We start from the raw sequence: 23,736 nt of genomic DNA, 5'->3' as shown, positions 1-23,736 counted from the left end.
GTTGTATATTTTCCTAATAGCATTCTGATGTTCATACAGATTATCAACAGTGTGCCATTTAACTGCAACCAAAATAAACACCAATTGTACTTTTTTCTAAAGTAACAAAACAGGTGCACAATTAATAACTGCAAGTGAAGTGGAAAATATACAGCAGAGCAATAATTGCAGTTCTATGACCGATGCAAAAGGTTCCATGATACCCACAGTTATTTACAAACGCAAACTTGCGAAACAGAAAAACTGATGTTTTGAGAACCAGCAATATGTTCTTTCAGACCTTTTACACGTTTCCACGTTACTATTTGTTGCAAAGTCATCCTGTGCCCTGGGCACCCCCCAACTTTTTGCTGACTGTTGCTGGTGGTAACTGACTGACTATGGGCTCTGCCTAACCATGCCCAGGGCTAGTGATATGCTGAAAGAAACACATTAGAATACAGTTAAAACACCTAAATACACTAGGGTACACAATGGTATGGTGGGGTACCCCTGGGATTGGCATGACCTACCCTATAAGCCCCTAGCATATAATAGGGCAGGGGGAATTGAAACTACCAAGAAGCCCCTAGTACCCTAGGGCATGCCAGTTTAACCCCTTCGGTGCTCATGACGGAACGGTTCCGTCATGAGCCACGGTTGAGCTGTGCTCATGACGGAACCGTTCCGTCATGACCACGCCCGCGCAAGATTCCGTCAGCACAGCGGCGGAATCTGCGCAGCATGGAAGGGGTTAAAGGCCAGCAGCTCTTTCTGCACTTACATGTGTGCACTGCTGAAGCCTGAGGTCAGTTTAAAAGCAGCACTGCTTTTAAAAAGTAGATTGTGCCCACATTCGACGTTGGTGTTTGGGGCACTTAAAAATAGATAACCTACAATGTTTTGGCATGTTAGGGATCCTCAGAGTCTCCCCCTAGGTATCCCAGGGAACGGGTCCAGTATTTATAAGGTACACCCTTATAAAATGAGTTTTTATATGCCTGGTGTGAGAAAGTGCCATCTTTCTTGCATGGTATGCCCCCACTTTTTGCTGATGTACTTTGAGTGTGCCCTGGGCTCCTGCAAATTAAGTACCCAGGGCCTGTGTTCCTTCCCTAAAACTGTATTGAAACCTAAACCCAATTGGCATCTCTGGCCACATGTCAGCCCCTGGTAAATGGTACACTAGGTACCCAGGGCACTGTGACCAGAGAAGGCCCCTAAGGGCTGTAGCAATGATTGTGCCACCCTTCGAGGCCCTGTACCCTGACACACACACACACTGCCTTTGCAGGCTGAGTGTCTTGGTGCAGAACAAAACAAAGAGTCGACATGGCACACATCCCTGTGTGCCATGCCCACAACACACTGCCCTGGCATACTTCAGTCACCCCTCTAGCTGGGTGCCCTACGCCAGTGGTGGGGGTACAGGTGCATGAGCCCTGTGCCCCTACAGTACCCAGGTCCATTCCTGGGCACTGTAAGTGCAGTGTTGCCATTAAGAGTATATGGTGCTGGGAGGTCTTCATCACGAACTCCACAGCAGAATGATGGCTACACTGAAGACTGAAGTTTGGTATCAAACTTCTCAGCACATTAAATCCACACTTATGCCAGTGTGGGATTTAATGTAAAATGCACGACAGAGGGCAACTTAGTCAGTACGTGGGTTAGTTTCAGGGGGCAACTCTGAGAGGCTGCCTAGGCTGCCACCCAGCAGACATGTTGCTGGACCCCTGGGTAGAGAGCCATCCGCTCTCGTGGGCCTGCAACAATGCACATTCTGGGGCGAGGTGCTGGCCTCCTACCCCAGGATGGGCAGGGGAAGCTTCAAAGGCATGCCGTCTTTGTGAGCCTCTCCAGACCACTTGCTGTACTCCGCAACTGGTCCCCACCGGTTCTGACCCCCACTCTGGCAGGAAAACCCAAGTGAGGAAAAGGGAGTGTGCCAGCCTCTGCCAACCCCACCCCTCAGGTGGGGGAGGCGAGGTAAAGCACAACACCGGGCTCTCACCATCTTGAGGATGGGGAGCCCTAACCATCAGGACTATGCTCCTGCCCCCTCCCACTGGAGAGTGGCAGGATAGGGGTGTACTCACTCCAGGAAAGGGCCCCATTGGTCCCTGACCTTTCCCTACCTGTAACGCCCCTAAATTTAGTATTTAGGGACACCCTGAACCTTCCTTCCTCAGATCTAGATTCAAAAACTACAAAGAAGAACAAGAAGAAAGAAGACCTGCTGTGCAGCTGCTAACAAGAGGACGACACCAACTGACTTGGCCGCAGTCCAACCGGCCTGTCGACCCTCGAACTTGCTCCTGCTAAACCCTGGCGTCTCCAGTGGTCAGCAACCTCGAAAACCCCTGAGGACCTGGCTACCTTGCTCATCTAAAGACTGAGACTCCCATGAGCAGTGGTTCTGCTCAAACAGCAACAACCCCTGGCGCCAGCCAGGAACCGCGAATTCAGCACACTCTGCACCCGCCGAGCCCGGCCTGTGCCTGAGTGAACAAAGACCACAAGGACGTCCCCCCGGCGACTGTGACCAAGAATCCAGCACCCAAGGACCCTCCTCGACGCTCCAGACGACGCCTGCAGCCTCAACTCCAGGGGACCCCCCCCAACAAAGACCAGCAGAGGGTAAGATTTTCCGATGACAAAAGACACCCCTGCAGCCCCCTGTGCCCAACTCCTGGGTGCCAACCTAACCTACAGCTTCCCAACTTACCTCTCGAAGTGGTGGTCGCATCTGAAGAATCTCCGTCCACGAGCCTGCAGCCTTTGTTTGTCTCGCAGCTTTCCCATTGAAATCCATTGGGCGCCCGAAGGCCCAAAAGCACCCAACACCCAGCCGCTCGAGTGCCCCTGGAAGTGCAGCATCTATTCTACTTCCCTACTTGCCCTGTGTAAGTGACCAGGAGCCCAGCTCCCACAGCCGCGTGGCCTGCCTGCTAGCAGCCACCACCCAAAGGCCCCCTACCGGCCATAGGCTAACATTACTCTCTGCACCCGGCTGCCCCTGTGCCGCTGAGGGTGAAACAACTGTACCTACCTGAACCTGGGACACCCCCGAGTCTTGCCCCAGAACCTTAACTCTGCCAGTCGAGTACTTACCTGGAAGCCGATAACTCACATTTTCTCCATAGGGTAACATTGACTGGTTTCTCTAGAAATTTCTTACAAGTGTGGAGTTTCTAAACTTTAAAATATTCACCTAAAATCAACCGAGTAACGAAAACGGAAATACTCACCTGCTATTAGGAGAGATCCCAGTGCTGGATCTTGGTGCCCAGAACTGACCCTGAAAAGTTCTTATATCCATACTTGCTACTAACTCAATTTTCTCCCCTAGGAAACCATTGACTGTTTTTCTGTGAAATTTCTTCTAAGTGTCGGTTTTTGCAAACTACAAATATTATTTAAAAATCGTACCAACTGTGAAAACGTAATTACTTACCCGTTTTAAATAGATGCCCCAGTGCTGTGCCTAGGAGCCCAGCACTGGATTACAAAAGTAACGAGAACATACTTTACCAGTAACTTGAATTTTCTCCCATAGGAAACCATTGACTGTTTTTCTATGAAATTTCTTTTAAGTGTCGATTTTGCAAACTTATAAATATTCCTTAAAAATCGCTTGTATAACTTAAACGCAGTTTCTCAACTGCTTACAAGTGGTACACTAGTGCTGGATCCAGGATCCAACACTGACCTAGAAAAAGTAACCATAACCCCACTTACCTGCTAAGTGAATTTCCTTCCATAGGATAACATTGGTAATTTGATCAGAAAAAGTTTCTAAGTGTCAACTTTTAAAATGGCAAAATATTGTTTAAAAATCAGAACAGTAACTTAACCGAATTTACTCACTTGTTTCCAAGAACTGTCCCAGGACTGAATCTAGGATCCAGTTCTGGAGTTAGAAAAGTCATCCTGAAAGTAGTTAATTGCATATAACTTAAAGTTCCCATTGAGCTCAATGCCAGGGCCACTTGGGCGGCTGGGTGCAGGGTGCTTTTGAGCCTTCGGGCGCTCAATGGATTTCAATGGCAAAGCTCAAGGACGAACAAAGGCTGCAAGCTCGGGGACGAAGATTCTTCACGTGCCACCACCACTTTGAGAGGTAAGTTGGGTAGTTGGAGGATAGGTAGGTACCCATGAGTTGGGCACAGGAGGCCGCAGGACGCCGGGCGCAGGGGTGCCTTTTGATGTTGGGAAATCTTACCCTCTGTTGATCGCGGTTGGGGGGGGGGGGGGGGTCCCTGGTTCAGAGGTTGCAGGCGTTGTCAGGAGTGTTGAGGTGGGTCCTTGGGTGCTGGATTTGGGGTCAGTCGCCGGGGGGACGTCCTCAGGGTCTTTGTCCACTCCGGCACAGGCCAGGCTTGGCGGGTGCAGAGTGTGCAGGGTTCGCGGTTCCGGGCTGATGCCAGGGGTTAGAAACTTGGTTTGAGCAGAGCCACTGCTCATGGGAGTCCCAGATGCTCAGAGTCACAAGGAAGCCAGGTCCTCCGGGGTTTGTGAGGTTGCTGGCCACAGGAGGTGCCGGGGTTTAGCAGGAGCAGGTTTGAGGGTCGACAGGCCGGTAGGGCTGGGGCCAAAGCAGTTGCTGTCTTCCTCTTCTTAGCAGCTGCACGGCAGGTCTTCTTTGCTTTTTTCGGAATCTGGAATCTGAGGAGGGAAGGTTCAGGGCGCCTCTAAATACTAGATTTAGGGGCATTACAAGTAGGTAAAGGGCAGGGAGGGTACACCCCCTATCCCGCAACTCTCCTGTGGGAGGGGGGCAGTAGCCTAGTCCTGATTGGGCAGGGCTTCTCATCTTCAAGATGGCGAGAGCCCGAATATGTGCTGCACCTCACCTCCCCCCACCTGAGGGGTGGGGTTGGCAGAGGCTGGCACATCCCCTGTCCTTACTTGGGGTTTCCGGCCAGTCTTCCGCCAGAGTGGGGGTCAGAACCGGTGGGGGCCAGTTGCTGGGTACAGCAAATGGCCTGGAGAAGCCCACAAAGGCGGCATGCCTTTGAAGCTTCCCCCTGCCCATCCTGGGGAAAGAGACCTAGCACCTTGCCCAGGATGTGCATTGTTGCAGGCCCAGGAGAGCGGGGCTCTCCACCCAGGGGTCCAGCAACAGGTCTGCTGTGTGGCAGACTCTCAGACAAGACGTGGATTGTAGGTTAGGTTTCAGGGGGCATCTCTAAGATGCCCTCGGTAGTGCATTGTACATTAAATCCCACACTGGCATCAGTGCGGGTTTAATGTGCTGAGAAGCTTGATACCAAACTTCTCAGTCTTCAGTGTTGCCATCATGGTGCTGTGGAGTTCGTGTTTGACGAGCTCCCAGCACCATATACTCTTAAATGGCAGCACTGCACTTACAGCGCCCAGGAATGGATCTGGGAACTGTAGGGGCACAGGGCTTATGGTCCTGTGCCCACACCACTGGCATAGGGCACCCAGCTAGAGGAGTGGCTGATTTATGCCAGGGCAGTGTAGGTTGTGGGCATGGCACACAGGGATGTGTGCCATGTCGACTCTTTGTTTTGTCTTGTACCCAGACACTCAGCCTGCAAGGGCAATGTGTTTGTGTTGGGGTACAGGGCCTCTAAGGGTGGCACAATAAGTGCTGCAGACCTTAGAGGCCTTCCCTGGTCACAAGGCCCTGGGTACCTAGGGTACCATTTACCAGGGGCTGACATGTGGCCAGGGTTTGCCAATTTGGGTTTTAGGGAAGGAACATAGGCCCTGGGCCCCTGATTGGCAGGGGTCCATGGCACACTCAAAGTACATTCAGCAAAAAGTGGGGGCATACCATGCAAGAAAGATGGCACTTTCTCACACAATGGTAAAGTCGAGTTTGCAGTTTTAAACTTCCCTTCTAGTCTGCACTGACAGACTGGGAGCCATGATTTGCCTTGTTCCACTCAGGGTGGCACAACGTGTGCTGCAGCCCCTAGGGCAAACTCTAACTTACAGGCTTGGAGTACCCATGGTTCCATGTACTAGGGACTTACAAGTAAGTTAGGCTATGACAATTAGGGAAAAGACTATCAAACATGCACCATTTTAAGGGTTAAAGCACATGCACAGAGTCCTGTATAGCACGGCTATACACCAGTCCATAGTAATCAAAATGGTAGCACAAAAGTGGGGGTAAACCTGCAAAGAACCTGTTCCCTTACACATTTAGATCCATGCGACCATCCTGCTCCTGCCATTTGGTCACAACAAATTTGAATATGATTGTTGTAATGGATGAGTTAGTCATATAAATAATGATAAAATGGATATAGAATGGATTGGATATGGGACAGTGTCCTGTGTGGGTAATGCTGTTGGTACAAGTGTTTAGCGCGGCTTGTAAGCAATAGCCTGTGAATTGTTTTCTTATCTGGTCTGTTTTTCCTTTGTCAAGCTCGACAAACAGACCCCTGAATTATTATTATAGTGCTGTTCATTAGTATAGCACTGCTCTGACAGAAGCCACCACCCCCCTCCAATCTGAACCTTGAGACTCAGTGGCTCCTGCCACCACATACCAGACTAGGAGGGGACTAGCGTTGGCAGCGGAAGGATGAGCAGGTCTGAGACACAGACCTTTTTATGTTTAGCCGTATTGGGAGAATCAGTATGAGCTCTCTTTTGCAAACGTCAGTCAAGTCTCATTAACTGTGTACCTTACCTGTCCTCTTGTATGTGTAGTGTGAATGCTGTGTGCTCATGACGCTGTGTGCATGGGTGCACAAGACGACATTTCTCCGGTTTTTGTCTGGGTGGACATGGCTGTCTGCACTGAGGTAGCTCTTGACCTCAGTCCCTAAAAACTCTTCTTGTTAGGTGGGGGAGAGCTTCCATCACCCTCACTTTACTTTGTGTGACTCCTAATTAGCAGTTGAATATGCCTAGTAAAATGTAAGAACAAGTATGGCGAACCAGCAGTCTTTTAGCGGATTGTCAAGTTCAATAGAGGAATAGCATGGCGCTAGTCCAGAAAAAACATACATGGAAGGGCGGCACACCTTCTTCAAGCCAAACCGGGGAATTTAAACCCAACAGAGCACAGAATTTGGAACGGATATTGACAGCAGCATTGGTTAAGCCAGACCTAAATTTAAAAAGAGCCATGGTGAGCATGCTGGATTGGGGACATTATTTATATTGAAATAAACAATACATAAAAAGAGCCACAGTTTTAAAAATACTCCCCTTCCTAATGCAGGCAGCAATATAGTGTCTAAAGTGTTTTCATAGTGCAATACAACGCCCAAAGGAGAGCACTTTTGCAATGATTTTAAAACCTCACATGGGTTCTAAAAAAGACAACCTCATGGCGAGGTTGAAAAATTCCAAGCCTACAAGGTAACCTTCCCAATAATCTTTTCAAAGGCACTATCCCTCATTTTGGAACACACAATTCCTATTTGCTCATGATGTGCCAGTACTAAATTACACATAACTACACAAAGGATATAACATTTAAAATACTCACTCAGCTTCTTCAAAAAGGTTTTCTATGTTTTCAAGAGGCTGTGCAGCAGGATTGTGTGCAAGAATGCTTTTGATTTCCTTTAGTTTTTCTTCGACTGTGTTGATGGTCTCTTGATAAGGCCCAGTGACTCCAGTTACTTTAAGGTCATTTGCTCTTTGGAGAAATTTCTGTGTCCGGTTACTCATTTCTTGAATAAGGGTATCCCAAAGTGCAAAACACTGGTGGCATGGTGTACAGTCTGGGAATGTACCAGAGTATCCTCGTGCGCACTTGTCACACCGGGGTCCTTCAACTCCCTCATTACAAATACATAAGCCAGTATTGCGATTGCACTGTGGAGTCTGAATACCTCTGGCATCACAGTCACAAACTGAAAGATACACAATTGTACTTGTTAGAGCTTTGCAAAGTAGAACTTCAAAAATAATGCATACACTGATCAGATAAATTAGAGCATCGTATTTTTTTTTTTTAAAGCATTGCAAAGGCTGTCATATTGAATACTAGTGAAAGTGAGAAAAAAAGGCACATTGACAAATAAGAAGCAATCAGGGAGGCAGTATTAGAAATGCACCTTTTCAACCAACATCTGCTAGTCAACCTACCTACAGATTGCGGTTGAAGAAAACTCGTTGAACCATCACTAAGTCAGGAAGTACCAAAGACAAAAGACAACGGCCCTCATAGTGAGTGCTCCAAAACTAAGTAACAGTAGCATCAAACTCGGTGATACCAGGGGTACCTGTAGCTGCAGGTCCCAGTATTCCTGCTGGATCAGGAGATATTCCCCTTAATTGGTATATAGAAAGAAGTTTGTCATGCCGAAATCAGTTACTACACCAATTGGTACACGTAAATCCATGATTCCTGCCATTGGTATTGCAGTATTACCACACCCCATGATTTCAGATGGTTAAGGCTTGTAATCCTGTTGAGGCAGTTTTCAGCCAAAATGCTTGCTGTTACCAATGCCCAATGTGCTTTCCCAACGCCTTGAGACACTGTTCGCCAAACCTCCGTCAACTTCGAGGGAGTGCAAAACCCCTGACAAAAAAGCCTTGACACATGCTTTTTGAAAGCAAGCTCTGAACTGTGCCTCAAGAACCAATTCACCTTTTAACCTGTGATTTAGATCTTGACTACAGATAGATTTAATTCACGGATCTACTTTTTTCTTCTTTCAGCATTCCATGGGAGTGAGTGGGTGTTCTTTCTCAGTCTCTCGTGTGTTACTCTTGTCTATTTTTCCCCCACCCATCTCCGTCCTGCTGATTTTTTTTTTAATCAGGTTTTTCTACCCTTCAGTTCATCTGTTGCTCTCCCACTGCCACCCGCACCTACACAGTATTGAATTGCATTGCTCATTATTTTCCTTGCACCTTATCTGCCATTCTTGGAGGACTCGGCAGCTGCAAATTGCCACTGGACTGCTCCTTTCTCTATATGGCATTTCACAACCCTTTGATATTTGTTAATTTACAGCTACATTATAGGCATCTGCCATCTTGGAATGGTAAATTAAAAGTGATTAAAAAGGTATCCTCAGTGTGGCGATACATACATCATCGTGCTGGAGCGATCTATTTTTTGTTTTGGCCAAGGCTGTTTAGCATCAACAATAAGTAATGGCAAACCCAAAAGGTCAACTAACGCTATACAAAGGGAATGACTATTGGCTTTGCCTATGCTCATTTCCTAAATAATCTGCAGATTTCTATTCGTGGGAATAGAAATGTTCTCTAGATGCAACAAAATTGATATCGCTGCCACGCGTAGCCTTCACTTGTGATAGGCCTGGGTGCTTCCCTCGTCTGTAAATGTGAAACTGCAAAGTAGCACAGGCATTCTGAGCAATGAAGATGACTGCATTTTAATGGGTTATAGAAAGCTGGCTCTGTGTATGGTATCACCACTAGGTGGTTATACCATGCACAGAGTCCAGGTGTTCCCCAAAAGTTTACAGGGCTCAATGTAAAACCCACAGCGTTCTATTAGTGGTAGTGTGGGCGAGCAGCCTTAGGCCTAACACAGAGGTTGTAAGACATTTTATTGCACAATATTGACCAATAATGGACACACAACTCAATAAGGAGATCACACCAATTTTAGAAAAATAAAGTTTGTATTTTATTTTAAGACCAAGATCTTCGCAATAAGGCAAGTACGTTTTTAAATGAAAATACTTTCACTTTGAAAAATCAACACAGTAACTTTTCAAAACAGTTCAATGTTATCCTATGAGGAAAACAATATCGTGGTTAAAGAGGAAAGTAACACCCTTACAATTACAGTCTTCCGGAACAAAGGTCAGCAAGGGGCAAGGGATAAGCGAGTACAAAAAGGTACACCACCAGTGGCACAGGGGTGGCTGGGTACAGAGGTCAAAAATCGGAATTCGGCCCAACGGTTTCAATGGAGACAGGGTGGGGGTGCCTGGAGCCACACTGCTTGTATGTAAGTGGCTCGGTTGCAGGTGCCAAGCTGTGGGGGTTAGGACCAGCACAAGGGGGGTGCGGGGAAGCACAAACAGCACCAAACATACACCACCAGTGGCACATGAGCGGCAGGGTGTTATTTCAGAATCAGGTGCTCAAAGCTTTTCAATAGAGATTCTTCTTCCGGCAAACAGGCTGCAGGCATGGCACCTGAGGTTGCAGGAAGGAGACCAACGACAGCAGAGGTTAGAAGAGATGTAGCGGGTCATAGAGGCGCCATCAGTTTAGCTCACTAAGGCCCAGGGGTTTCATGTGCAGGGGTGCCATTCAATATCAGAGTCTTCTTACTATAGCCAGTCAGTGGGATCCGCTGGATTCACACTGCAGGCGCCGCCTTGGAGATCAGGAGAGGTCAGCCAACACTGGACACAAGGTCAGGATTGCTAGGGAGACTTCACTGCATACGTGAGCCACTCAGACTTGGGCCGTGGGCGTCTAGTGCCGAGTGGGCAAGGGCTGCAGTTACAGATGGATCTGGAGCCTTTGTTGTAGTTCTCTTCTTAACAGGTCCGCTGTTCACAGTAGATTAGATTTTTCTAAAGCAGCAATCCTCCCAGGGTTTTAGAGGTCGCTGACTGCATGACAGGTCGCAGGTTTGCAGAAGCTGTAGACAGGCCGGTAGGGCTGAGGCCAAGGCAGTCATGGTCATCTATCATCTCTGCAGGGTCCTCTTCTTTCTTCTTAGGTTGTTGCAGATCTAGTTTCTAGATCTGGGGGAGTCACCTAAATACCAACTTTAGGAACGTTGGGGGGGGGGGGGGGGGGGAAGAGTAGCAAGTAGGGCCAATGGACCTGGTACATGGGGTGACTATACCCTCTATCATGTCACCCTCTTGAAGGAGGGGGCATAGGCCTAGCCCTGGTTGGAGGGGTCCCTTTATCTTCAAGTTGGTGGAGACTGAAAGATGTGCTTCACCTGCCTTCCCCACCTTAGGGGTGGAGGTGGCAGAGGTGGGCATACCCATTCTCCTCAAGTTTCCTGCTGGTTTTCCTGCCCAAAGTAGGGATGTAAAAAGGGGGCTGCCATCTGCTGTTCACAGCAGAGGTTGAGGGGGTCGCATTACAAAGCAGCAGGCCTTTGAAGCTTCCCCCTTCGAGTACTGCCACATCCTGAGGGAGGAGGTGTGACCTCTGCCCAGGATGTGCATTGTTTCAGGTCAGAGAAAGCAGGGGCTCTCCACCCAGGGGGTCCAGAAACATGTCTGGTGGTGGCTAGCTGCCTACAGCTGGTCCAAGACCATACCACGGTTGGTAGGCCAAACACTACTCCTGTGTTCAGTGAAGCCATCATGGTGATTTGGAACTTGAGCTGTCGAGTTACCAGCCCATGTACCCTTTACTGCTTCACTGGCACTTACATTAAGGAATGGACCCCAATATTGTAGGGGCATATCTGCTCATGCAGATATGCCCTCACCTGTGGTGTAGTGCATCCTACCTTCGGGTTGTAAGGTCTGCTGGAGGGTTGACTAACAAAACTCCAGGCAGTGCTAGCTGTCATGGCATCCAGGCAGGGTGCCATGCCGACTGTCATTTTTCACCTCACAGGGGCATGCAAACTGCAAGGGCAGTGGCATAGTCCCAGTGAGGATGGCCCCAGGGGACTCTTCAAATCCAAGGCACTAGTTACCCATGGTACCACTTACTAGGGACTTACAGGGGGCGGCAGAAGTACCAATTGTGGATATGTTTTTAGGGAAGAAGCACAGGGGACCTGGTTGGCAGGGATCCTGTGCACTACAATTGAAACCACATCAAAACCAGGCAAAATTAGGTACTTTCTCACATGTCTCCCCCCTCACCCCCCAAATGAAAGAGGATAAAACTAACCTTCCCCTGAAGCCCAGCAAGGACTTTGCTCACCAACCGTTGTAAGGTGGCAGGGGCATTCTTTAATCCAAAGGGCATCACAGTAAACTCGAAGTACCCACTTCGAGTGGAGAATGTCATTTGCTCCGGGAGTCAGGCCTATCTGTTAGTACCCTGATGTGAGATCAAAGGCACTCCGATATTTGGCTGCCCCATACCTGTCAATTAATTCATCTGCTATAGGTATTGGGTGTGCACCAGTTTGTCACAGCATTGAGGTCCCTGAGAGTCCACACAAAACCTCTTTTCTTCTCACCCTTGGAGTGACATTTGGGGACTAAGACAACTAGGCTGGCCAGGGGCTCTGAGGGTTTAATGACACCCAATTCCAGCATTTTGCTTACTTCAGCTTGGATGCTCTCTCTGACCTTATCAGACTGCCTGTAAATTTTGTTTATGACAGGTAGTCTGTCACCAGTGTCCACGTCACGGGGTACACCAGCTAGTCTGGTCAGGGGTCATAGAGAAGAGCTCAGCATACGGACTTGCCTGCAGTCAGCTTGCTGTTGGTCAGTGAAGATGTCTGAAAAGACTACTCCATCAACAGACCAGTCTTTGGGATTGCTGGAGAGGAGATCAGGGAGAGGTTCACTCTCAGTTTCCTAACCCTCATCTGTGACCATGAGGATGGTCATGACAGCTCTGTCATAATAGGGTTTCAGGCGGTTGATGTGTATTAACCTTTTGGGGTGTTTGCAACTGCCAAGGGCCACGTGATCGGTTACTTCCTCTTTTCTTTCAAGGACAGGGTAGGACCCACTCCAATTGTCTGGAGGGCCCTAGGGCTCACAGGCTCCAATACCCACACCTTCTGCCCTAGTTTCAATTCTACCAAAGTTTCAATTCTAGTCATACCACTGCTTTTGAAGCTCTTGGCTGGCCTGAAGGTTTTGGCTTGCATGTATTCAGCCATCCAGAACAAAGGCCAAGCACATAGTCCACTATGTCTTGTTTTGGTTCTTTGTGAGATTTTTCCCCACCTTCTTGTACAAGACTCAGATACACAGGAGAGGGCTTGGGGGTGGGGGTTCTGGGGTGGGGGTCGGCATCGTCTCCTGTGAGGGAGGCCAGATTTGCATACCAAAGGTGGTGGGTTCTAAGAAGCTCCCTGCCTTGGATGCTAATTTGCAGGTCAACCTGTGGGAGGGGGTGTAAACACCCTATGCCCAAGCAGGCTTTGTTCCTGACCGCCTGAGAGCAAAGGCCCTCATGCCCGGTGGTCAGAAATTCATATGTGGTGGCAGGCTGAATAGGACCAGTCAGTCAGCACACCAGTAGTAGGTAGGTGTAGGAAGCTGGCTCTTTATGTGATATATCAAAAATCTGATGTACCGATTAAAGAGTCCAGGGGTTCCCTTATGAGTGGACAGAGGCTTGCAATGCAATCCTAAAGTGCTCTGTTAGGGGGAAGTGTGGTTGAGCAGCCTTAGGCTTAACACAGAGGAGTGCAAGACATCTGAATATGCAAACAATGATCAATAAATTACACACACGACTCAAGGCGGTGATCCACAACAATTTATAACAATAGCAAGTATCTTTATATATGTTAAGGCATCAGAGAAAAATCATTTAGGTAAGTACATTTTAAATATAAATTCTTTTCATTTCAAAAAGTGGACATTGCAATTTGAGTTCTGCAATGTTATCCTATGGAAAAAAGAAAATGTTTTGCAAACAGGTACAATACAGCGACTTACGGGACCAATCTCCAGGAGTTAAGCTGAGTGGTGAGCAAGGTTGAAGGCAGTGGCAAGCAGTACACCACCAGCGGCATGGGGGGCGGTGAGTGCAGGGTGCAAAACAGCATCAGAAGCCCATTAGGTTGCTATAGAGTACAGTCACTGCGAAAAGAGGCTGCAGTCTATAGCTTGAAGGCCAGTCGGGGTAAACCAACAGGGTGGATCATCTCTTGCAAAGCTTGTAACATGGGGATACCTGGGATACTCTTCTCCATGGCCTGCGGGCGGCTGAAGCAGAGGTGACATTAGGTGTTGGGTTTTCTTCCCGGGAACAGTCGCGGTCGAGGGGGCCTGCGTGTTGTTTCTTCACTTTTGTCTGCACCAAGACCCGCAGCCTGCAATGGCAGCCTTGCATGAGCTTGGTGAGCGGTCCCTTAGGGTTTAGCAATTCGTTCTGCTGCCCTTAGGGACCCTCTTTAGTACCTCAGGCCCTAGGTACCAGGGGTACTATTTAGTAGTGACTTAGAAAGGGTGCTAAAGGTTTTGTCAATTGGGGGAACAATTGAATTTTTTTGGGAAAAGAACACTGGTACTGGGGACCTGGTTAGCAGAAGTCCAGTACACTTCAGGTTAAGTCGCATCACATGTGTGTGAGAGTGAGTGTGTGTGAGTGAGTGAGTGAGTGAGTGTGAGGTACTGCAACAAGAACTCCACTCCCTACAGTACTATGGACTTTGAAACAAGGTACTTTTAACATTTTCCTTGTCACTCCAAAGTGATTTATAAAGATATTTCAGCGGGCAAATCACTAACCTTTTGGATAGAATGTAGGTTCCCGTCATCCTATTTGAATGGAAGTTAGAGGACATGGCGCGAAGGGCTCTCTATACAAGACATTCATTACCACAAACCGACAAAATGTCCTTAGAATGTAAGGAGGACAATGCTGGATTTTTTTAAAGAGCCTAATTATCAGTGCATTGTTCCTATAAAATACCGCGACCATACGGTGGCCGAGGCAGATAATGGGGCAGACATGTTTCTGCTGACTAACAATACTGCTCTTGAAAGCTGCACAAAACACACAACAGCAATTCTCTAACACTAATGGACATAATCCACTGGAGAAACACAAGCACAGCCCCTGTAAAAGACAGAGACAAGCTTGAGAAACACCAAATCAAGAAGCTTTCACAACTGCGGAGCCTTTATACTCACCAAATAAGAGTCAAATGGACACAATATTCAGCAGAGCCTTGTTCTTATACATCTAACGAAGCAAGCAGCAGCCGGCACCACAACAAAACAGGATTTGCTTTTTTCAGCCAGACTAGTGACAACAGATCAATGATTTTCATAGTTACTGCCGAGTACATTAGTACAAGCCATGTCCACCCTCGAAATTAAACTATTCTTGGAACCTTGGAATCCCACATACCTTGACTAGACTTTACTTTTTTGGGGTGTTGTCTATCACCTGGCTCCAACATCACATGCTGAAATATTGCCATTATTAAAGAGCATTTCATCTTCCCAAACATGCAATTTGCAATACTACATATACTATTAATATATTCTTTTTCAACTTGTAATCAATCTTTTAGTCCAAATATATATATATTTTTTAAACGGAAAAAACTCAATACGACTGCAGCACTGCCAGGTTTCCCAGGTGTATGTGTGACCAGCTGTTCCAGTGTAGGTTTTTTCTATGAATTCTTGGACTTGTAGTATATTACATTTATTATGAAACAATCAATTTTTATACCCACAATTTGTCAAGTTAAGGCATTTAAACAGGGAAATGATGCAAGGAATGTTGCTTCACCTTCTTTGTGGCAAAGTAGAGACTTTCCAGACTTGTTAGATCTCCAACAAGGAGCTAACCCCAAACCACTAATTCCCGGTTGGAGCCTGTACACCAGCTATTCAAACCTGAGCATTGTGGAGTCCAGACAACATTACGCTTTAGTTTGAAATTCCCCCCCCCCCCCCCCCCCCCGACCTATTGTCTTCCATATTCATACTCTTTCCTGCAACACTTGTTACAGAAGCCCTCTAGCTCGTAAGGTTCGAACCAACAAACCTCTGCATGCCCAGCTCATGAGATCGGCTTAGTGGGTGGCTTTTCTGTACCCTTTCCTTTTGCTGCTCTACAAATTGCTGCCTTTAGATTGGGGCTACCTGTTCCCATAGCAGGACTCCTTACAAGGTACTTGGAGAAACTCTATAATAAATACACTTTTCAGAAATGGTTCACTCATATTAGTTTGACATATTTGCTCAACTGGCTAACTCTGCGATAAGTTCCAATATCTATCTTTAGCTCTCGGTAAAATATATCTATAACTCCCAACTTGGAAAAGGTGCACAAAACGTATATTTGTAGTAATGAGAGTAGGCGATGGCAAATGGATGAGTGCACAGGGGAGAGCCTTAAAACGGACACCTTGCAAATTGACAAGGAAGGCGTGATCACTGTAATCTCACAATTGCAGGAGACTATTATGGGACAGGAAAGAAACTTTTACTACAAAAAACTATGCCATTCGTATAGTGATACATTAACACCAGGACGATGAGAAATAGCAGGCGGTACACAGATACTCAGTGGAATAGGGAGATTTGAAGTTGTCACAGTGTAAAGACATCAGTAAGACATGAAGATGTGGACAAAGGCAGCTGTAGTTAAAGAACACTATTCTGGAAAGGGAAGTTCAAACTCCAGCATATAGGAAAGGAACTCAAATGCTAATGGGAAAGGAAAAACAATGACACTGCGAAACACCAACTCTGGTACATGCTTGGGCACAGACAGGAAGACCATTCTCCTTTTAATTTCGAGGGCGATAGCCTGTATGTTATTAACGATTTCAACAAGTGGAAACAGAGTTAAACTCCAAGAAATGGGGAATAACCTACTAGAAATGGAAACAGATGTTCTTTAGACGGTGACCAAACGCAAGGGCTTCCTGGACACACACCTGACATGTAGGTGACACTCATAAGACAAAATGGAGACAAACAACGCCCATAGAAAGAAAAAGGAAAAAAAAGACAATTCCGGATTCAACTACTAGATGGCCGAATAACGCACATCATGTGATTCCAGAAAAGATTCATGTTGCAAAATTGAATTATCTGATCTTTTTATGCAGGTTGTCCCAGTTTTCGGGGAGTTTACATCTGCTCTGAACAATGCGGTGCATAATGAGTTATGTATCTTCAATTCACTCGTGTGATATTGTACAGGGAAATAATGTTTGTAGTACCAGATTAGACGTACATACATACACATTTAAATGTATGGAAACTATTAAATATCCTGCGCATCATTTGCTCACACTCAAGAAGGGCGGTGGGAATAAACTCAGCTAGAACAAGAGTCATTATTAAGTCTTCAACATTTCCATTATGCAAGATGGTACTTGTTTAAGGATAAGTAAGTTGTGGTTCTCTTAAAAGGATGTTCATAATGAAATCACTGGAACTGCTAAATGACAGCATAAAATTCCAGGTAGAAGCAGTGTCTGACTTTCATTTGACTACACAATGTTGTTAGAACTGTTCGAAACGTCTGTATTTGTTCTGGAAACTCCCACTAAAACATTAAAATTGTTTCACAGCTGCAATACATAATCTTTTGGTTTATGAGGGGTGAGTTAAGAATATAATGAACTTGTTAAACGAACAAAGGGGGATGACTCTTCCTGACTCCTTAACTTTTCTGGACTGCTGTAAGGTAATGTCTCTTTTTATTGTCATCCCCCCCCATGTTATTGGACTAATGCTGCTGGTTTTTCAAATCAAGAGTGCACGGACGCCTGCAACCCAGAGCTCAGTGTCTGTGCCCTTACCCGCAAACTGATATGCTGAATTGGCTTTTACCTAATTGGCTGAGTTAGTGTATCTGTAAGCCCTAGTAAATGGTACCCAGGGCATGTGAGCTAGAGCCCCCCCCCCCCCAGGGACTGCAGCACTGGTTGTGACACCCTGGTTGGGACACAAGTAGAAAACAGCTCCCAACCAGCAATTTGCTGGCTGGAAGGGAAGTTTTAACTGCTGGCCCAACTTTCCCATTTAAAACAATGCCAAAGCCAGACTTCCACCTGGTATATGTGTAAGTCACCCCATAGGCATGGTGTGACATATTGAATGGGTAGAAAATGTACTTTTAAAAGTTTTGACAGTAAAATCATGGAACTGTTTTTACTGTGGAAAAGCTATGTCACCAGATTGGCAAGTGCAGAGTTACATGCTGGAACAGCCCCTCAATTGTGCTAACTCTGGAATAGTGTAACAAACGTGGGTTATCCAAGGTAGCAAAGAACTCATGACATTTGCCTGGTTTGATTCTCAGGCAGAAATTAATGTAATAAGTAGCAGTGTGCGAATTTAGCAAAGTTGCAGCTTTGTTGCCTTCAGTCCTCTGTGCCCATACTGGTTGCACACAGGGCCCTGTGGCTGAAACAGCTTTCTGCCCTCCTGGGGAGAGGTGCTAATGACTGTCATGAAGCCAAAAAGGTGTTGACCCAGAAGGCAAGCTTCAAAAGGAGAAGCTGCCTCTGAAGTGCACTTTGGAAGAGGGGCTGCTCTATTGTTCGGGCAGATAGAGAGGAAACCAGTTGCCAAGCCAGTTTTTCGGTAGCCAAACCTCTGGGTTGGGCTAGGGAGCTCACATGCCGGGAGAAGGGTCCTGCCAGATTTGAAATGGGCTGCATGGTGTATCCTGGGATGCCCAGATGCCACACTATGCAGGAAGTGGTCATCTGGTGGGAGGGAACATGGTAGCTAATTGGCTAGCAACCACATCCTGCCCTGCGGATATATTTGTGATAGGTTATATTATTCACACTGGCATGTAGTAATCAGTGGCTCTTCAGGGACAAGAGAGGCAGTAGGGTTGCTCAGGAGTACAGTACATTATAGTAGTCTAGCATGTTATTGAAAGGTTGACAATAAATTATTGTAGTCCACGATTCTTGCCCTTATGTTTTTGGGCAAAAAATAAAAATAGCTAATGGATGGCAGTGAAATGAGAAAAATCCTCCAATATGTGTCAGAGCAAGTGAAATAAAATTTATCATAGAAAATTAACTTACAGAAAAGTTATATTATTTACCCAAAAGACACCCTGAAAATTAGCAAAGCTAAAAAATTACCGGAGAATAATTTGCCTTATTCCTCCACTCCAGAGTGTTTAAGCAAGGTTCAGTGACAATGATATGAGATTGTAATTCATGGGCATATTTTTGACCAAAGCTTTTGTTGTAACAGTCCACAATATCATATCAGAGCAAATCAAATCAAACTCGTCATACGAAATTAACTTACAGAAGAGTTATTTTTTTAATCCAATAGACCCATTGAAAAATAGCAAAGAAAATTAATTACCAGAGAATAAGGAGTGTCCTACTCTGTCACTCCAGACTAAGTAAAGTTCAGAGAAGATGGGGTGGGAGTTTAATTTATGAATATATTTTCAATCAAAGCTTTCGTGTCAACAGTACAAAACAGCCCAAAGTAATATAAATAGCTTTATTGCCAATACATAACCTCACCTTGACATTCTGTGCTAGGATCCCCCCAGTACAGCTCTTGGCACTCGCTGCAAGTGCGTCCTCCAAATCCTGGCATGCACCGACAATTCCCAGTAAACTGTAATGAATGAAAAATTAGAATTATTAGCGAAGCTTCTAAACCAAACATGCAAGCTCTATTTAAATGATCAAATGTGTTACAACAAAAGCAATAACAGTTGTTGAAATCAGCCATTAAAATGAAAAAAACATTAGGACAACTCTATAATGTGGAGCGATGGACGAATGGCCGAAGAATGGCACACAGCCACTAACATTGCAGTTGGAGACAAATTCCCACCTGAGCAAGGGAACCTACTTTTATTAGGTTGCTTTGTGACTCAGGTTAGCAGGTATCAAGTACAAACAGTTGGCCATCTTAAAGGGACCACAACTATGTACATGAATCATAAGCCTACGAGTACCAGCGTAGGAAAGTGCCTCTTTTTGACATGGTCAACACAACTTTTTGCCTGGTATCGGATGTGATTTCGACTGGGAGTGCACTGGGCCCCTGCCAATAAGGTCCCCAGTGCCAGATCTCCTTCTTAAAACGGTACAATTGTCTCGGCCAATTGGATTGGGAATACCTTTAGCACCCTCTGTAAGCCCCTAGTAAATCGTTCCCCTAGTGCATAGGACCGGAGGTACTAAAGAGGGTCCCGAAGGGCTACAGCACGATTTGGGCCACCCCAAGTCCCCTCACTAAACACATTCAACACTGCCACTGCAGGCTGCGTTGTTTGGTGCAGACAAAAGTGAAAACACAACAGGACACATCCCTGTGTGCCATTGTCCGCTAACACTACATGTAATATTTGGAAGCCACCCCCTACAGCACGCCTTGCAGCATTAAGGCAGTGTGCCTTATATTTCATGGGAGGACATATCTGCATGGGCAGATATGCCCCTGTGCTGGTCAGTTCCATTACTACCAGTGCAAGTGAGCATGGAAGCCATTTTAAAACATGTGCTGTACACTGGTGAAAACGAGTTCCCCAGCTACAGGATGGCTTCACTGAAAATAGGGATGTTTGGTAACAAACATCTTGTTTTAATAATCCTACACTGATTCCTACGTTGGATTTATTAATACATGCACACAGAGGGCACCTGAAAAACTACCAGCTTCTGGTGTTAACTGACTGGTTCTTGCCATCCTGCTGCCAGAGATGAGTTTGACCCCCCCCCCCCCCACCCCCCCAAAAGGGTAGGGACCTTTGCTTTCAGGAGGTCCGTAGCAAAGCCTGCTTGGGAAGAGGGTGTTCACCCCCCTTCCCACAGGATGACCTGCTGATTAGCATTCCAAGGCAGGGGAGCTTTAAAAAAAAAAAAAAAGCTACCGCCTTTGAGAGCCAGGCTTCCCTCACAGGAACGGAAGCCGGCCCCCTTTGTCCAGAGTCCTTTGGCACCTGGACAGGTGAGAAAATTAGCTAGTCAGGTAGGTGTGCCCAACCCCAGGGTAGTATCATCCCTAAGGTGGCCTAACATGAAGTGGATATGATTTTTCAGAGTTGGCCACCTTTGTGATGGCAAACGTAGGAACTCTAGGACAGGGTTATGCCCAGATCCCACAGGAAGTGGCCATATAGGGGGCATAGGGACCCCAATGGTAGGTAGCCCATTGGCTACTACCCTACACTCCCCTAACACCACTAAATTCAGTATTTAGGAGAGCCCCTGCCACCAGAAAAGCAGGTCCTGCTGACCAGAAAGAAGAAAACCGACTAAAGAGTCGCAAAGAGCAAGCACAGAAGCCTCAGCAACTAACTTGGTGCCAACCCCGTCAGCCTGCCTGCTGACTTCAACCATTTCACCAAAAGACGACTTGTCCTGCAGCTGCTGTGTCTCAAAGGCCTTAGCAACCTGCCAGCACTTCACCCAGGAACCCAGATCACCTGTGAAGCAGCAGACTTCCTTTCCTGCATCCTGCAAGCACCCAGAGACCTGAGAGGACTTCAAGATGGCGAAAACCCGACCCCTAAGGACACCACTGAACCCGTTGCTCCAAGCCAGAGTTGAAGTGGGCCAACGGTGCCAGCATGGTTCAGCAGTCCAGAGACCCAGCCCACTATGATTTCACCGCTCGTGGACTCCCCAAAGTCGCCTGCAGCTTCTGTACGCAGGCCTCCTCTACAGGGGTTGTTCCCGGTAAGAAAAATCCAATGCTTAAGGACACCACTGCACCCATTGCCCTGTGGGTCCCTTGCTCGCTGTGCCACTAGATTCAAGCTAGCCTGGCTGATGAGGGGTGATACACCGAAACCGGTCCCATGAGGCTGGTTTCCGCTCCAGGGAGGAGCCATCTTGGCAGTTCGGGCTGGACTGTTCCCATGAGGAGCAGGGTCAAGACTGATTTGCATATGGCTGGGTCTAAACTGGGGTGGCGTAGTGAGCAAAAGAACAATGGATTTAACCCAAATCTCTTGACTGGGGGTGAATGTTTGATTTCTTCAGCATTCCGTCCATCATTTGTTGCCGCAGCATGTTTATTCTGAAGGCATCATGGTCAATTGTAAGTAAACTGCAGCACCACTGTTTTATAAAAGTCTCTCAGGGTTTATACCTACTTGCTCCTGTAAAGGCCATTTCCCACCACATATTTTACTCCGCAAGAATCCAGCACATCTTAGGTAGGGCAGAAACACGCTACACAAATGCGGATATCAAATTCCAGATACATTTGAATGCTTGCCTCTGGATAGTCCGTGCTTGGTTTCCTAATGTTTGGGCTGCATTGTTTAAGCTTTGCCATTCCATCAGTTTTGAAGGTCTTGTACGTGACATGCTACAAAACATGGAACAAGCTTTTCCTAAACTTACTTTCCATTCCTGCTTCCTGCAGTGATTTTGAAGCTGGCAAAGTTGGTGCTCATTGTACATTGTAATATGTGGTGGTACCTTCATCTAATAAAAGCAGACACAAACAGTAATGAACCAGTATTCAGTGACCAAGATGTAATTCAATCCCACTGCCTAGGACCATTGAGGCCTGGTTTGGAGGCTAGTTCTGATTCAGGACACATTGTCCTGCAGGCAGCAACTGAAGAGACTTGACTTTTAGGACATTGGAAAGGTAGGATAAACAAATGCTGAGTAATGTCTTTGTCCTGGGGCTAGTGTCCTGCATGACCTGCCACAATCTCCTCTGCCCATTCTTTAGAACATGTATATCTTCTTGTGCAGACATGTCTGATTCACCTTTAGGGGCCGTATAACATAAGGTGACTCGGGAGCACACCAGGCGTTTGCGCCCGATTTCTGCACCCCCGGGGCACTTTGGTATTACAGACTCTTGTGCGTCCCCTTCCATAATACGTACTAAAAGCACCAGCGCTACCAACAGAGGGTGTTCCCTCCTTTGCATAGGGACGTGCCCTTGCAGGCGGGTGCAGTTACTGACTGCACCCGCCTGGTACAGGATCTCTAAACCCCTTTGACAGTGCAGGCGGGTGCTGCCTGCACTGTGAAAACACGGAGCAGCTGCTCCATGTTTTCACATGAATGCGCGGCCCTGTGGGCAGCGCATTCACCCTAACGGGGCGCAAACAATTCCAATACGTAATGCAGCCCCAGAACGGCACTGGAGGGACAAAGGTCACTTTTTCAACTGGATTTTTAATCCAAAATATTCATTATTCTGCTGTCAAAATAATAAATGGCAGAAGCATTAAGCATTTCTAACTATTTTAATGATTTCTGAAAACATTATTGCACGCAGGATTCTTGTACAAAATGAACACACTCTTAAAATGTACTTGCATATTTCACTACACTAATTCAACACTAATCCTCTATGGGTCCCGGAGTAGCATGCTACTCGCCGAAAAGCGCTTAGACGCCTCGTCAGGGGTAGTAAGCATTATACAAATGCAATTACAATACAATACTCTTGACTTGTCAATGTTCTATTTTTTCTTTTAAAGATTTTTGAGAAATATGTACTTCAGTATCTTACAAGCATCACTGGACCTCAGTGGTCTGTAAAACTTTGAAAGTCCGTGATATTCTTTGTTGGTAAAACTTTAGTGTCCTCGAGTTACGCTTTTGAATTAGCAATTCTCTTGATAAACATTTTTCTGTTTTCCCAAATGCTTTCAACATTTTACAATAGTTTGTAGCTTGAAGCTATGCTGGATTTGAACACAGTGCATTATTTCGCAATCTAGTATTTAGGTACAACAAGTTCACTATTTTATTTTGGATGTCGACCAGAGAAGGAGCCATGCCAACCTCCTATGAAGTGAATCGTCAGCCCATTTTCAGATTCTTTTTTTCCTTTTGTAGTGATGTTAATATTTTTATTGCCTTATTCTGCTTTCTTTAAACTTTTTACCTTTTTGATTCATACCCACTTTCTCATCACTGAGCAGGTGGGCGAGTAGCAGTGGATAGAGAATAGTTTCAAATGGCAAACTAGGTAACATTTTTCCTTTTGCAAGCTGAATCACTTCACATATTGTGCATTGATTATGTAGCATTATTAGTTATTCAAGGAGTGTAGTAGTGGAGTAAGTGTGGATGGTAGACAAAAAGGGTTTTAGAACCTTCTGTCCAAACCAAGACTCCTTATTCACATGGATATCTACACATTAGTGTTTAGGAAGGTTTGTACAGAAGACCATGTTGCAGTCATGCATAAGTCACTA

The 23,736-nt window shown here is 46.3% G+C and overlaps 1 protein-coding gene across 3 annotated transcripts in view; it reads right to left on the bottom strand.

The window, feature by feature from the left end:
* Positions 1 to 23,736, bottom strand: part of LAMB1 (laminin subunit beta 1) — a 359,541-nt gene that overhangs the window by 68,845 nt on the left and 266,960 nt on the right. For all 3 annotated transcript variants that reach the window (XM_085654111.1, XM_085654112.1, XM_085654110.1), the window contains exons 23-24: positions 19,070 to 19,166; positions 7,463 to 7,832 (exon numbers count right to left, since the gene is read on the bottom strand). In XM_085654111.1, coding sequence (XP_085510237.1) covers positions 7,463 to 7,832; positions 19,070 to 19,166 — 467 coding nt within the window. The remainder of the gene's footprint in view (positions 1 to 7,462; positions 7,833 to 19,069; positions 19,167 to 23,736) is intronic.

The sequence above is a fragment of the Triturus cristatus genome, chromosome 4_1 (genome assembly GCF_964204655.1).
Source record: "Triturus cristatus chromosome 4_1, aTriCri1.1, whole genome shotgun sequence".
NCBI lineage: Eukaryota > Metazoa > Chordata > Amphibia > Caudata > Salamandridae > Triturus > Triturus cristatus.
Note: the sequence above shows the minus strand (reverse complement) of the source record. Positions and strands in the feature narration are given on the sequence as shown.